Source organism: Chrysemys picta, chromosome 3 (genome assembly GCF_011386835.1).
Source record: "Chrysemys picta bellii isolate R12L10 chromosome 3, ASM1138683v2, whole genome shotgun sequence".
Lineage (NCBI taxonomy): Eukaryota > Metazoa > Chordata > Testudines > Emydidae > Chrysemys > Chrysemys picta.
In genome coordinates, this window is record NC_088793.1 from 156,053,073 (window position 1) to 156,067,122 (window position 14,050).

A 14,050-nucleotide genomic window follows, 5' to 3' on the forward strand; every position below is an offset into this window, starting at 1 on the left:
AAACTTCCCTTTCCAGCTGAGGATCCCTCAGTGACCTACCCTAGAGACTCTCAACCCTGTTAAATGCCTTTGGGAGTAAGAAGCTGAGAAAGATTCTGGTCCAGGCAGCAAGTGCTTCAGCACCAGTCCTGAATCAAAAGCACTCCGACCTCCCTCATCTTGTTAAAAAGGACAATGATATGTGACTCCTGGGTCTATGCAGTAGGTGACAAAGGAGCCCACCTCTCAACAGCAAACCTTACTTGAATGCAGCCACAGCTACTGCTGTTGACAAAAGAGTACTTCTGGACTCCTTGCCTCCAAAACCTCCTCCTATTCTCTTCACTCGAACTAAAATTCGATTCGCTGGGACCCCTAATGCACTGGCAACACAGTCCTAAAGGGAAAAGGAAATAGGTTAGTCATGCAGGCAGCAGTGCAGGCACTGGGAGCTAGAAAAAAAACAGCCTCTGTCTTAACTTTCTCTCTCCTATGTCTATAGCATCAACATAGGTGCTCAGACACTGTGGTCATGGGGGGAGGATCATACAAGGAGAATGATGGATAGATAGATAAGATAAAGCCTCCAGACAAGTTTGTGCATCATCTCCACCTGCAGCAAAGGCTACCTGACCCTCGCTCTGTGTTTTTCAAGCAGGAAGCTTGTAATCAAGGAATTGGAATCTAAAGTCATCTGCTTGCTAGGTTCCTTACCTATCAATAGAATCTTTTTACCAACTTAAGAAGGAACAGAAGAATTATCATGCTGGATCAGACCAGCAAGTCCACCTAGCCCAGTATCCTGTCTCCAACAGTGGCCAGCACCAGAAGCTTCTGAGGAAGGGGCAAGACCCCTGCAGAAGGCAGATGTGGGATAATCTACCACCCACATAGAGACCAGAATGAGATAGACTCAAGATCTGAAGCATGAGGTTTAATATCCCTTCCAAAAATTTTACCGTAATTAATAATAACTATGGATATTCCCAAAAGCCATATAAAAGTCCAGTCTCTTTTTGGAGTGATTGTAGAGCTCATTGGAGGGACATTATTGGCCTTCAGACTTCAAGGTTTTAATTTATCCACAAGAATACAAAAGCACAGGCAGAGCCAGTGCTAGCTCCCCCACATTTCCCCAATTGGTCTGAAGGAGGGTGACCAGATGTCCCAATTTTACAGGGACAGTCCCGATATTTGGGACTTTGTCTTATATAGGCGCCTCATCCCTGTCCCAATTTTTCACACTTGCTGTCTGGTCATCCTATTCTGAAGGGATCACCCCTACAGAGGAAAGGGTTGTTCCAGTTAATTGGATTTTATACTACCCCCATCTCTGTAGTGCAATTCAGCCTCTGTGCCCATTCAGCCCTTGGCCTCTCTGCTGAGATAGCCAACAACTAATGCAGGGGTGGGCAAACTTTTTGGACTGAGGGCCACATCGAGGTATGGAAATTGTATGGTGAGCCATGAATGCTCACGAAATTGGGGGTAGGGGTGTGGGAGGGAGCAGGGGCTCCAGCTGGGGGTGAGGGCTCTGGGGTGGGGCTGGGGATGAGGGGTTTGGGGATACAGGACGGGGCTCCAGGCTGGGACCAATGGTTTCAGAGGGCGAGAGGGGGATCAGGGATGGGGCAGGCTGTTGGAACACCGGGGGGGGGGGGTGAGGGCTCTGGGCTGGAGAATAGCGGTTTGGGGCACAAGAGATGGCTCTGGGCTGGGTCGAGGGGTTTGGAGGGTGGTAGGGGGATCAGGGCTGTGGCAGGGGATTGGGGTGCAGGGTGGGGCTCAGGGGTGCAGGCTCCGGGCAGCACTTACCACAAGCAGCTCCCGGAAGTATGTCCCCTCTCCGGCTCCAAAATGCGGCAAACCCATGACCCTGCTCCCCGGCGGGAGCTGAGGGCCAGATCAAAAGGTCTGATGGGCCCGTTGTGGCCCGCAGGCCATAGTTTGCCCACCCCTGGACTAGTGCAAGCTAAAATGGAAGGGTTTTTTGCAACATGAACACTTGCCACCAGGAACTGGATTGCCACTGGTTACCTAAATGTAAAAGACATTATAGCCTAGTCCCATCTCTCTGAGCCAGCTTTCTATTTTCACACAAGAGAAATCTAGCATCTATTGCTGATGCACAATTTATCCCAGTCTAATAGGAGTGATCTCCACAGCACAAATTCACTATGGACAGCTGGGTGAATAAAAGAAGTTACCTGTGTCTTGGTAGGATTCTGGGTGGAAACAAACAGTTCCATCTCTCCATCTTCACCTTTAGGCACGGCAATGGCGCAGTTAGTCTCCAGATAAAAGTGGTCCTGCCCACCAATGTACATTTCCCCTACAGAACCAATGAAAAGGTGTGAAGAAACATGCAGGCCTGTGCTGCTACGGGGCTGTTTGCAGCTCTGTCACCTTTCTGGTCTCTCTGAGTGCACCCCCTCAGGTGGTAGGCCCCATGTCTTTATCTGTTTTGGGGTGGAATGTCACAAGTCTCACACAATTGGACCAGGATCTGGGTACAACAACCCATCTATGACAGCTTATTACCCTGCAGATTCAACCGGACACCTGTGTTTCTTTCCTTCGGGAGCCAGTGACCAGTGATATATAGTGACCAAACAGCCTTCTTAAAACCAAAGTTTTTATTTAGCAGTAGGAACAAAGCATTAGAGAAACGGAATTTTAAGACAACAATCAAGTCTACACACATGGCTACTTTATCTAAGGTCCTACTAACCTAATGGTTACCCTAGGCAGTCACCAGACAGCGGGTTCCTGTGTCTGATTCGCCCTTCACCTTTGGGAGAATGTCCTTTTCAATCCCTGCCAGAGTTCTTTGTTCTCCTGTGTTTGGCAGGCCATGGCTATTCCGGGTCAAACTAGTTCCAGTGGCTGGCTGGAGGCTGAGGCAGGCATTCCAGCTAACACTTCTGGCACTGTCCCTGAACAGCTCTTAAGTGTTTGCTGATAAGTGGCTATTCTTCTCCGTCCTGCCTATATTCCAGAGAGGCCCCTTTTGAGTTAAATCAAGATATTCATACAGACCCCAATAACTAGGTGTGATGGGGTGTCCACCCCACACATGACTTGAAGGGGTTAAGGTGGCCAGATGGGCCAATTAACTCCCCAGGCTGCACCTGGAGGAGGAGTCAGAGAGCAGGGATTGATTAAATGAGGCTCAGCTGGACAGGAACAGTAGGGGACTGTATAAAGCCCAGGAGCTGAGAGCAGAATGGGGCTGCAGGGAAGTAGTCTGCAGTCACTCCCTGGGAGAAGGGAGGTGTGCGTGGGGACAGAGATAGGTAGCCTACAGTTCCTCCCTGGGAGTAGGGAGTTTGGGCTGCCAAACCCAGAGAAGGAGGAGAGCCAGAAAGGTAGGAGAGGCTCAGGGGAAAAGCAGCAAGGTATAGGATATCAGCAGGCAAGCTCTGCCCTGAAAGGGCCCCAGAGTTGGAACTTGGAGTAGAGGACAGGCCCGGGTCCCCCTGTCAGTCACTGAGGAAGTGGCACACACCAGATGGCGGAGAGCGGACTGCCTGGAACAGTTTGCCTTGAAAGACTTTGATACACCAGAAGGGGAGGATCAAAGTGACCTGAGCAGAAGGCCAAGTCATGAAAAGGAAGCTGCAGCTCCTGGAGTGAGAGGGATGAGAGAAAAAGATGGATGGAAAGACCGCCAGAGGAGGGTGCAGCACCTGGACAGAGCTAATCCTCAGAGCAGCCAGGAGGAGGTGCCCTAGTGGTGAGTGCACCCTGCGACACCAGGCCAATATATAATATTAATAAATTACTACAGGACAGCTCCATATTTGTCACAAGACCTAAAGCCAAAAGTCATTGGGGAAAACTTTCAAAAGGGACTATGCCCCCATTTTCAAAAGGGATTTAGGCACTTAGAGGCCTGAACCCATTGATTTTCAAGGAGACACAGGCTTCTGAGGCCTTATCTACATGGAGAAACAGACTGGAATAAACTGTTCCGCAATAGCTCCTTGTGTGAGCACTCTATTTCTGAATAAAAGTCACTAAGTGGAGTAATTAATTAGCCTATAGTTAAGTGACTTTTATTCCAGAATAGTGTTCACACAGGGATCTGTTCCAGTCAATTTCTCCACGTGGACGAAGCCAATGTGTCTAAGTCACTTTAGAAATTTTGACATGGGAACTTTTGAAAGTTTTACCCATTGTCTATTTACACAGTTATTTTCAGTAAAATGAAACCTTGCGCCCAGTCCAACAAACTTTATTCACATGATAAATCTTACTCATTCAATTGCTTCTCTTGATTTCAGTGGGATTTCTCATGTGAAGGTTGCAGGATAAGGAGCTGTATCTGTTCGAAAAATAGAGTTGATATCTTTGTGCTCACCTTCTACAACATGATCAGATTCTTCAAATCCTTTCTGGACATTTCCTTTCTCAATCTTCCTTGGAGACTGATAAAAGGATTGTTTCTCGATAGCTTCCTGAGAAAACATAGTTACACATTAAGGTTTCCTGGAAAGATAGTAGATCAAAATATTTCAACTAGAGTGGCATCAGTACTTTTCTCTGATTCAAGAGGAAGTATGTGGGACAAAGCCAAGAAAACTGGCTTGAGACTAATTACGTTTTTAATTGTAAAGGCCTGTTGATATCTGAGTTAGGGCTGTTTGAAAATTTTCCATCTAAATTGTCTTTGACAGAAAATTGGGGTTTCAACAAAAAATTGTGAAGTGTCTGCTTTCTGTGGAAAATTTTTTTTTTTAGTGTTTTGGCCAAAAATAGGAGTTGTCATTTGCTCATCATGTTCCCATTATTCTCTGTGGGCTGAGATCCCAGGCTGGACTACATTTCCTATAATGCACCACAGATAGGGAACCTGTGATGCATTATGGGAGATATAGTCCCATGAGGGATCCCAGCTCATGAAAAGAATAGGGCCACAAGAAGCAAACTCCCATTTTCAGCCTAAATATTGGTTTTTTTTATTTTTTTCAGTGGAAAATTTTCACCAAAATGAAAATGCTTTCATTTTTGTCAAAAATTTCCATTAGGAAAAAAAATTTGTTTAGACCAGCTCTAATCTGGGCCCTTCCATGATCTGACATTTTTATACTAAAGGTCACATCAATTATTTGATAGCATCCAAAAATGAGCAATTTTTAAATACAGTTTCACAAGGAAACTTCCTCATAAAATACTCCAAAAACATGAAGAGCTCCATTCAAGCTCTGTCAACAAAAGATATCTATATATCTATACGCTTTATACCTGTACAGTCAGATAAACCCATTTCATGTTACATGTCACATGGGCATGCAGTACTGACCATTACAAAATTCACTAGAATCCCATAGTAACTTTAAATCCTTAGAATTCGTATTTAAATCTTATAAGTATTGTTAGCAACAGTTTGTTTCTCCTATCCAGGAGTGATTTATGATTCAATATTGCCATTTGCTTGTATCATCAGAAACACATGCAATGGTCACAAATTGTATATACCCAGAGTTCTTCTGCTTTGAAAACTAGCTGACTGATAGTATTTTCATGGGTTTGTTCTCAATGTGTCAATGGAAATGTATAAAGTAAGTTTCAAGGGTCATTTCCTTAATTTCATTAGTCTTAGAAAAGAGGCAAAATGTTCTGCAAAGTCTCACATAGAGTTAATACAGTAATGTCGTTAGAGGGCTCAATTTTCCTCTCCCACCAATGCAAATTAGGAGTAACCCCAATGAAGTCTCCCCAAGTGTGCAATCTGAATCAGGCCCAGAATATTGAAAATTAGCCAAATTCTGTGCTGATATACACCTGGTGCAAGCCCATTGACTTCACACTGACTGCGCTATTTCACAGAACTTGAACCATTGCCTTCACATTAGACAACATGGTATGTATTGGAGTATTCCTAAAATACTCAAGGAGCTGGCTGAGGAGATATCTGATCCATTAGCGATTATCTTGGAAAAATCATGGAAAATGGGAGAGACTCCAGAGGACTAGAAAAGGCCAAATATAGTGCCCATCTATAAAAAGGGGAATAAGGGCAACCTGGGGAATTACAGACGAGTCAGCTTAACTTCTGTTCCCCGAAAGATAATGGAGAAAATATTTAAGCAATCAATTTGCAAACACCTAGAAGATACTAAGGTGATAAATAACAGTCAGCGTAGATTTGTCAAGAGCAGGGTAACAAACCTAGTGGATGGGAGGAGGGGGGAAGCAGTAGTTGTGGTAGATTTGACTTTAGTGAGGCTTTTGATACTGTCTCACATGATCGTCTCATAAACAAACTAGGGAAATACAAAAAGTGGGTGATAACTGGCTGAAAGACCATTCCCAGAGAGAAGTTATCAGTGGTTGACAGTCAAGCTGGAAGGACATAACAAGTGGGGTCCTGCGGGGCTCAGTTCTGGGTCCGGTTCTGTTCAATATCTTCATCGATGATTTAGATAATGGCATAGAGAGTACACTTATAAAGTTTGTGGATGATCCCAAGCTGGGAGGGGTTGCAAGCGCTTTGGAGGATACAATTAAAATTCATAATGATCTGGACAAACTGGAGAAATGGTCTGAAGTAAACAGGATGAAATTCAATAAGGACAAATGCAAAGTACTCCACTTAGGAAAGAACAATCAGTTGCACACATACAAAATGGGAAATGACGGCCTAGGAAGAAGCACTGTGGAAAGGGATCTGGGGGTCATAGTGGATCACAAGCTACATATGAGTCAATAGTGCAACTCTGTTGCAAAAAAAAGCAAACCATCATTCTGGGATGTATTAGCAGGAGTGTTGTAAGCAAGACACAAGAAGTAATTCTTCCACTTTACTCTGTGCTCATAAAGCCTTAACTGGAGTACTATCCAGTTTTGGGTGCCATATTTCAGGAAAGATGTAGACAAATTGGAGAAAGTCCAGAGAAGAGCAACAAAATTATTAAAGGTCTAGAAAACATGACCTATGAGCAACAATTGAAAAAAATTGGGTTTGTTTAGTCTGGAGAAGAGAAGACTGAGGGGGACATAATAGTTTTCAAGTACATAAAAGACTGCTACAAGGAAAAGGGAGGAAAATTGTTCTTGTTAACCTTTGAGGATAGGACAAGAAGCAATGTGCTTAAATTGCAGCAAGGGAGGTTTAGGTTGGACATTAGGAAAAACTTCCTAACTGTCAAGGTAGTTAAGCATTGGAATAAATTGCCTAGGAAGGTTGTGGAATCTCCATCGTTGAAGATTTTTAAGAGCAGGTTAGACAAACACCTGTCAGGGATGGTCTAGATAATACTTAGTTCTGCCATGAGTGCAGGGAGCTGGACTAGATGACCTCTCGAGGCCCCTTCCAGTCCTGTGATTCCATTCCCAACCAATATAATATCAGAGATTTATTTTGTTTTATTTAGGCTCTTCTACCACACCCATCAGGATAGAGCTATGTCACAAATGCTAAAAACATGAGTGACTTAATACACAACAACAACGACACAATTAGCCATATTCAGGAAAACAGGACTGAAGCAGGCATTAGGGGTCTTAGACTCACTAACCATATGATCAAAGCTGTGCCATCCTACCTGAATGGTGACAATAGGTGTGAGGTCTTCGTATTCGATCTTTACAGCTTTAGCAGCTCTTCGGGAATGTTCATGTGTGTCTGCAACCACTCCACCAATGATATGGCCAACACAAGTGACCTATGCATAAAAAGAGATTCCAATACTCACCATAATAAATCACTGAAAGGCTCACATTGATTTCTTTTTGTGCAACATATTTTTTTGAGCAAATCAATTAAAACCAGCTTCAAGTATAGTGAGAAATATTCTGATTTTATCTACACTGATGTAAATCCAGCTTAATGATTTGTTGCCACCAACCTGGGGCTTAAGAGTCACCCAGACAGGTGGAAGTCAGTAAATACTCATATCCCGTTGCGTGAAAACATGGCATCTTCTATCATTGGTAACAGGACTGGGTGAGTTTGTTGCAGCTGTCTGCTGTTTAAAGAAGAACATTCAGGGGCAGAAATCCTGGCCCCATCAAAGTTAATGTCAAAACTACCACTGACATATTGCGGAGAACTTCCCCAGAAGTAATTAACCCCACAATCTCTTGGCCTTTTATATTCCATACAGACAACTTTTTTAAAAAGGATAAGAAACTACATACCGTGAAAAGCAACAGAGAGTCCTGTGGCACCTTTAAGACTAACAGATGTGTTGGAGCATAAGCTTTTATCGGTGAATACGAAGCTTATGCTCCAACACATCTGTTAGTCTTAAAGGTGCCACAGGACTCTCTGTTGCTTTTTACAGATCCAGACTAACACAGCTACCCCTCTGATACTACATACCGTGTTATCAGCAAAAACAGGTTCATCTTTAGCAATCCCAGTGACATTACTCCCAGGAATATCCTTAGCAGAGACGAAACACACAAACCCGGGGACACTCTGGGCTTCAGTTGTATCTATAGAACTAAAGAAGTGAGGAACATAAACAGCAGAGAATTACTATTTTTCTTGTACATGGCACTATAAATTTGCATGGCATATTAAAGATTCTACAGGGCCTGATTTTCTGCCCTGACTCTCTTGCCCTCTGTCCAATCATTCACAGGTGTGCAGGGCGGGTGTAGAGTGATGCCAGATCAGAATGGTAACACTTTGTACTCCTTTAGCGCAGGTGTAAATGGCTACCCAAGGGGCAAGGCAGTGAAGAATCATGCCAATAGAATCCAGGAGTCGGGATGGTCAAACACTCTGGAAGGATGACTGTCTGGTTGTTGTCAACATTAAGAAATTAGTAGTCCATAAAGGAATATATTTAGATCCTTCTACAATATGCTACTCTGAGAGATAAGCATCTCACTCACATGAATTGTTAACCAATAAGAGAATGCATAAACAAAATATCTTAGTTAGTTAGATAAATAGATATACACAGAGAGAGCTCCTTGTATTGGGTATTGATCTCCTTGTATTTTTCGGCTCGCTTGTAAACCATTTACACTTGCCTGTAAGTGTGATTACAATTTAAAATCGTGTAAACAGACAGTCTGATAAAATGGTTGTTTCAGTGACCACTGACAATGACATTTAGCTAAAACTTTTTTCTGTAGTATTCTGTTTTCAGCTACAGCTAGTCAAAGGTGCTTCAGTTATCAATGAACTCGTAGTATACCAACATTTTCCAGACAAGTGCATGCTAAGGAGGATGGAAATATCTATTATTATGGTTAATACAGGAAATAACCATTAAATACTCATGAAGTGGTTTTAATATATTGATTTCAAAGTGCTTTCTAAAAGGTATGTACGCACTATTATCTCTGTTTACGGAGGGGAACTGAAGCACAGAGATGTGGAGTGACTTGCCTAAGTTTACACAAGGAACAGAATCCAGGTTTCTTGACTTCCAGTCTGACTCCCAACCACTGAATTAATCTACTTTTCCAGACAATACTATAATATACAACTTTCAGATAAGACATAACACTGTTTTGGCCTTCTGATCATTGTGGTTCTTAAAAATCTCATGGATCTTTTTGCAAGAGATAGTTTGTGGTTTGATGTGATGGCCTACTAGCCAGTTATATTCTGCCTACCTAAATTCCCCTCCCAGCTGCTATGTCACACTTCAGGTATGACTAATAGTGCCAGGACTGATCTCTGTATATAGTTTGTGAAACCTGGGATTCCTCTGGGACAAAAGGTGCAACATAAACATAATAAATAGGTCTATTTATCAACACTGAGATGCAACCCCCTCTGAGGAGAAACAGGGCCGGTGGTCTGGACGATGCTTGGGTCCTAAGCGTTCATTTATGATTGATGTGCATTTGACTGGATATGAAAGAAAAGGAAAATCCAAAGACAAAAGATTTCATTAAATGTCTTCATTGGTCACCAAATGAGGTATTTAGCCAAACATTTGTCTTCAGAAGCTGTATACAGACGTACCATTAAATGTTTGTGAGTGATGGATGGAACAATGACCAAAAAACCCATAGAACAGTTGATTTTTATATAAAGCTCTTCATAAAAACATATTACAAGAGACATTAGAGCTCGCTCTGCAGCATTTTGTGATGTCCACATGTAATTGGCTGGATTAACAATGGAACCATTTGACATAGAAAGGGCTGTGGTTTGTTTGCCCCAACTGAATGATGTATTGTCTTCGGCAAAATAGCTGCAGTATTAGCACAGTCTGTTGGTTTAGGTTTCTAAAACTCCCACACAAATTGTGCCCTAAAGTAGTAGTTTGTGAAAAGCCAATAGCTAATCAGGATGCATAAAAAGAACATCTTACATTGTAAACTGGGGAGTCTGAACGATCACACATGAACTCTCACACAATCAGGAGCTGAAGGTCATGCCATATTTCACTGACCAGTTCATTTTCCTCTATTCAAATATGACCCACAAATGATCTCCAAGCCAGTAATATACAGGCATGCGCACACACACACACACACACACACACACACACAGTTTTGCTAAATGATTATTGCTGGAGACAGTGGGTGAAATCCTATCCCTGTTGAAGTAAATGGGAGTTCACCCAGTGAATCTATAGGCTGACATGCTTTCCTCCAGATCTGAGTAACTATTCTCCCGGCTCCTCTACAGTTTGGAATGACTTTACTGTTTGCAACACATACACAATACGCACAAGGAGAGTAGGCAAGGCACCCACCAGAAAATACTGTACACTGTAGGGAAGGATCCAGATTTATTCAAGGAGGATAAATAAGACGGTCTTCTCCTTCTCTAAAGGCCACATCTATGCTATAAGTACAACTGTTTTTTGTAATCAGTTTACAACATTCTTTGCCCAAGTTACAACATCAGCGGTTGAGTTATCAACTTATTTCCCAACCAGTTGTTCAACCGAGGTTGTGCAGCCGTGATTACCACACTGCCTGACATGTATTAGTGCATTCTGGGGAAAATCTGGGGAGCTATCCCATAGTGCCCGAGGAAGGGGCAGAATGCCTAAAGGAAACTCACACAGCAGCAAGTGGGGCAATGCACTCTGGGGTGTCCTGCCCCATAGAGAACTAGGAGAAAGAAGAACTAACCAACACAGAGAGTTAAGGGGTCCAGTCAACACTGCAAAATAAATGTTCTGACATCATGTGCCAGGCTAGGACATAGGCAGCTGATCATGTGTCAATTTTGCCATAGATACAACCCATGCATTAGCCATGCTGTGTCTGGACAAAACATGTCTAGAGCCAACTGTCTTTCTAATTAGTAAGGATGTATATAATTTGTATAGTGTATAAAGAGCTTTATTCCTATCATTAGAAACTCATTCATCCATTCAGTTATCATTCCACTGAGGCTTGAGCCTGTCCAGATCAGGTGTGCAGGGTTATGTATTTAAGGTAAAAGAATGAAGAACAGGACAGGGGCACAAAGGAACGCAATCCTGCATTACCAAATGAGTGCTGATGTGGAGCGATCAGTTGCTCCTGCCTAAAAGGTCAGCATGTAGCTAAGCAGGTCCCAACTGCGCATGGAGAATGGTATTTAAATCCACGTACCCTCAGACACACCCATTCAGTGCCCGTCCCTCTCCCCATTTTTTACCCTGCCTTCTTGAGTATAAAAAAGTGCAAGCGCAAAGGACATGGGACTTCCTTCTGCTTAGTGCAGAGGACTTTGCCTAGAACTAAACTCACATCCATGCTGGAGCACAGCACTAATTTCACACTCTCTGCTGGACACCATGCGTGCATGAGCAGGAACGTTGTTTTTTTTTTAATATTTTCTTTAGGGCACAAACAGCTGCAACTTCCAATGCTCAACAGTTCATCTGCAGCTAACAATACTCAGTTAGCTAGAACTTCCTCAGAAAACAACCTCCAGCAGCCCAACAGGAATGCTGGATACACAATACAAACGCCAGTGCACAAAAAGGGCACTTACATAATTTTGGCATGGGCTTTTGTGCTGGTGACCAGTGTTAAGTAGCGTTCGTTTTCATAGCAAGGTATGTCATCACAATAGACAGCCTCTCCACATGCCTGTTTGACTGCTGAAAGGTGCACCACGGGCCGTCCCACCATATCTTCCACAGACTGTCCTGCAGGCACTTCCTATAACAAAACACACACTAGGTATCCTTGCTCCTACCATAGGATACCCAGATGTTGAGGCTGGGGGGTTGGGGGAAGGCATGTTCTATGACAGTGATGAGGGACGTAGGAAGTAGTTGGAGTGGGGAGGGGGAAAGTAAATATGGGTAAGTGAGTATGAGAGTGGAAGAGGACAATGTTGTGGCAGAGAAAGAGGTGGGGCAGGGAATACAACTCTAAGCTAAGGAGAAGAGAAGGGTCTGAAGTGTTCTTTGACATGACCCACCAGCTTGAAGGGAGGGCTAGCATGGGAGAGTGCAAATTTAAAAGCATCTTCCCCACTCTCTGCTGAGCATAACTGGCCGTGAGTGGAGGGTTAATGTTAGCAGGCAGGGGGTGTTTGTGGATATGAAGACAGAGGTAGAAGGGAGCCAGCCCAAGAGCTTTGGGAAGCAGAAGCACAGTTTTGAATTGAATTTGGAACTGGATGGGTAGCCAGTGAACTTGACAAGGATGGGAGGAACGATGGAGCTGAATGGAAAGAGCTCTCTAGCTGCAGCCCACTGGGAGTCATACACTTAGACAATCAGGTTTCTGGGAAACTAAGGGAGAAAACATCATAGTACTCCAGTAAGGAAGTGCTTAAAGCCTCAATAAAGATCTCAACTGTGACAGAATCCAGGCAAGGACAAATGCTGGCCATGCTCAGGAGGTGAAATAGAATACAGTGAGTCTGGAATCACGGAGGAGGCAAGCCTGAGCCGTGCGCATATCGCTACTTACTTGGAAGAGTTGGACGTTGGCAACAGGATCTTTATGAAACACCTCAGTGGCACTCACGTATTTGGAGGGGACCAACTCATCAAGGTTATTCTGCAAAAGACATGTTAAAAAATGACCATTCCTTTTATCTGTTTTCTGTTTCACTTTTCTCATGTCTCCCAGGTAGACTCTGGCCTCTTCCTCTTTTTCACCTAACTTTCACCCCAGACTGTGCAATTTCACATCTAACATGGTTCAGTCTGCCGATGTAAGCCATTAGTTCAGTAGTGTGATGTGTCCCCTTTACAGGATGGTCCACATAAAGGAGTTAGACAACATCTACTTTAGCTTAGGCAGTAGAGGCTCATGCTCAGGGCCGGTGCTACCATTTAGGCAAACTAAGCGGTTGCCTAGGGTGCCAAGATTTGGGGGCGCTCCAAAGCGGTGCCCCCAATTTTTTTTTACAGCGTTCCTATGCCCCCTCCCTGAGCGCGCAGTCGCCGCTCCACTTCTCCCGCCTCCCAGGCTTGCAGCACCAATCAGCTGTTTGGCGCCACAAGCCTGGGAGGAGAATTAGAGCAGGGGCGGCGTGCTCGGGGAGGAGGCGGAGCAGAGATGAGCTGGGGTGGGAAGCTGCCGCACGGCTCCACGGGGGGGGGGGGGGGGGGAGTTGCCACAGGGGGGCGCCTCAGGGCAGGGGGGGAGCTGCCGCGGGGGGACGCCTCAGGGCGGGGGGGGCAGGGAGCTGCCACAGGGCGGGGGAGCGCAAGGTGTAAATTTTGCCTAGGGTGCAAAACTTCCTTGCACCAGCCCTGCTCATGCTCTTAGCATAGAAGGTCCAGGCTTCAATCCCCAGCAGGCTCATCCATCTTTGTACAATGCAAGAGGCAATGTTGTCACAGGCCTCTATGGACAGCAACCGCCCTGACAACAGTGTGTGGAGAGAGCAGAAACCTAGGAGCCCGCTTGCCTGCCAGAGAGCACAGCCCACTGTAGGAGGAGTGAGGGTTGAGCTAGTGGATCTGCTATGCAGATGTTCTGATCTCTACCCTACACAGAAGAAGCAGCAGCGCAGGGCCACAGCAGCTATTACAACACTGAGCGGCTTGGCAGAATGGATTCCTTCTGCACCCCCTGCCCAGCACAGGGACTGTGCATTGAAAACAGCACTTTTCACTATGTGCTGAGAATCTGCCCACTCTGTCTGGGTTCAGTTCCTGTGTGGAGTCTTTTATTTAACCCTCTC

The 14,050-nt window shown here is 44.5% G+C and overlaps 1 protein-coding gene across 3 annotated transcripts in view; it reads right to left on the reverse strand.

The window, feature by feature from the left end:
* The window catches only part of XDH (xanthine dehydrogenase), a 79,883-nt gene that overhangs the window by 25,344 nt on the left and 40,489 nt on the right, over nt 1–14,050 (reverse strand). For all 3 annotated transcript variants that reach the window (XM_024111569.3, XM_008175030.4, XM_065590556.1), the window contains exons 17-23: nt 12,826–12,915; nt 11,894–12,063; nt 8,309–8,432; nt 7,530–7,649; nt 4,343–4,439; nt 2,187–2,311; nt 243–376 (exon numbers count right to left, since the gene is read on the reverse strand). In XM_024111569.3, the coding sequence (XP_023967337.2) occupies nt 243–376; nt 2,187–2,311; nt 4,343–4,439; nt 7,530–7,649; nt 8,309–8,432; nt 11,894–12,063; nt 12,826–12,915 (860 nt within the window). The remainder of the gene's footprint in view (nt 1–242; nt 377–2,186; nt 2,312–4,342; nt 4,440–7,529; nt 7,650–8,308; nt 8,433–11,893; nt 12,064–12,825; nt 12,916–14,050) is intronic.